We start from the raw sequence: 2,179 nt of genomic DNA, 5'->3' as shown, positions 1-2,179 counted from the left end.
AAATCAGTGTAAAAGGAATGCTAAACCTGTCATTGGAGTTCAGTGAAAGCAACACTGTCGACAGTAGTAGCTGCAGAGTTTTTGTTTTTTTTTTTCCAGAACTTCAGGAATGTGGCGTTCAGAGGTACTATCCAAGTTTAGGATATTACACGCCATGGGTATTGTATATTACATAAGCATAGCTCGAGTATATTACCGTATCCACTACATGGACCGTCGCAAAACTCTACCCATATGTCGTCGTTAGCTTGCTGCTTCGTTTGGAACGTGCGGGGGCTCAACGGCCGCGCGCGCCGGAACGTCGTCCGAGAGTTCCCGGTCAAGAAAGGCCAACTCTTGTGTGTATTCTGGAGACCAAGCTCTCCGTCATTTGTAATGCACTGGCTAATGAAATCCTAGGAACCACGTTCGCTTACGACTTCCTCCCGGCGATGAATGTGTCCGGCGCGGTATCCTCCTCGGTTGGAACAACGACTGCTGGACGACGTCTGATGTCCACAAGGGCCGGTACACCATTTCGGCGAAGCTGTCCGCGCCAAGCGCGTCGACAGATCAATGGTGGATCACTGTCGTTTACGGGCCGCAGCTTGATCACGAGAAGGTGGAGTTCCTCGACGAGCTGTTGCACTTTCGGGACTCTCACCCGGGGCCCTGGTTCCTTTGCGGGGACTTCAACATGATCTACCGCGCGCAAGACAAGAACAACGGCAGGCTAGATCGCCGCTGCATGAGACGCTTCCGTGCGTTCCTCAACAGGGTGAACCTCGAAGAGTTGAACTTGGTCGGTAGAAGGTTCACGTGGTCCAACGAAAGGGAAAGACCAACACTAGAACTGCTTGACCGCATGTTTGCATCGATGGATTGGTTTGTGGCCTTCCCGAACCACATGCTCAAGCCTTTATCCTCGGACTGCTCAGACCTCCGTTGCTACTTGCTACTGCAGCTTAAGGTCAACACCGATCTAAAGCGTAGGTTCCGGTTTGAGTCCTTCTGGACGAAATTGCCGGGCTTCGACGATGTTGTTGCCGCAGCATGGGAACCAAGTGTGACAAACGCGGACCCCTTTCGCGTGCTGGACCACAAGCTCCGGAATGTTGCCAAAGCACTGCGTCGGTGGAGCAACACCAAGATCGGCAGTGTGCGCCTACAACTCGCCATGGCCCGTGAAGTCATTCAGAGGTTTGATGAGGAGCAGGAGTCCAGAACTCTGTTACCCTAGGAGGCTGAGCTTCGAAAAGCCCTCAAACTGCGGGTCCTGGGCCTGGCATCCTTGGCGCGCATGATTGCAAGGCAATGTTCGCGTCTGCTCTTCTTGGTGGAAGGAGATGCTAGCACGAAGTTTTATCACTTACAAGCCTGTCACCGGAACCGAAAGAACCGGATTGACGCGCTGCGTGTTCAGGGGACGGATGTTGTCAGTAACACAGCGATGGCCGATGCTCTCTACGATTATTACATCAGCGTCCTTGGAGCAAACTTTGAGCGTTCAAGAAGATTCGATCTGCAGACCTTGGGGGTGCCACAAATAGCAAGGCCAGAGCTCGAGCACCTGTTCACCGAGGAGGAAGTTCGGTCAGTCATTGCTAATCTGCCGAATGACAAGGCTCCGAGACCGGACGGTTTCACTGGCCTATTCTACAAGAAGGCCTGGGGGACAATCAAGATGGATGTCATGAACGCCTTCAATGCTTTCTGGTCGCTGGATTGCCGTAGCTTCAATCACCTGAATGATGCTTACATGATACTACTAAAAAAAGGAACATCCGGCGGAGATCCGTGACTATCACCCTATCAGCCTCATACACACAAGCTCATCACCAAGTGCTTGGCCAATAGGCTAGCGGCGTTCTGGATGCTCTCGTCCTGCGTAACCAGAGCGCTTTCATCAAAGGATGTCGCATCCATGATAACTTCAGGAATGTGCAGATCGCTTGCAAAGCCATCCATGAAAAGAAATCGCCGACCATCTTGCTCAAGATTGATATAGCAAAGGCTTTCGACACGGTTTCATGGCCGTTCCTCCTAGAAGTCCTCCAACACATGGGTTTCGGCCAGCGATGGAGAGATTGGATTTCAATAATCTTGGCCAGTGCAAGCACGAAGATTCTGCTCAACGGCCACCCGGGAAGGCGAATCTGCCATGCTCGCGGCCTTCACCAAAGAGACCCACTCTCGCTGA

General features: G+C 52.3%; 1 protein-coding gene across 1 annotated transcript; it reads left to right on the top strand.

Moving 5' to 3' along the window:
• Window positions 1–234: 234 nt before the first annotated feature.
• On the top strand, window positions 235–1,219 carry LOC136465768 (uncharacterized). The gene is made up of 2 exons (XM_066464376.1): window positions 235–338; window positions 400–1,219. Exons 1-2 carry the CDS (start codon window positions 235–237, stop codon window positions 1,217–1,219), a joined length of 924 nt encoding a protein of 307 aa, XP_066320473.1.
• Window positions 1,220–2,179: the final 960 nt, after the last annotated feature.

Source organism: Miscanthus floridulus, chromosome 7 (assembly GCF_019320115.1).
Source record: "Miscanthus floridulus cultivar M001 chromosome 7, ASM1932011v1, whole genome shotgun sequence".
In the NCBI taxonomy this organism is placed as follows: Eukaryota; Viridiplantae; Streptophyta; class Magnoliopsida; order Poales; family Poaceae; genus Miscanthus; species Miscanthus floridulus.
This window is presented reverse-complemented; position numbering and strand designations above follow the sequence as displayed.

Coding starts and splice junctions, on each gene's coding strand:
- LOC136465768 (XM_066464376.1), top strand. CDS start 235: ATGTCGTCGTTAGCTTGCTGCTTCGTTTGGAACGTGCGGGGGCTCAAC. Junction 339..399: donor GTCAAGAAAGGCCAACTCTT/GTGTGTATTCTG, acceptor ATGAAATCCTAG/GAACCACGTTCGCTTACGAC.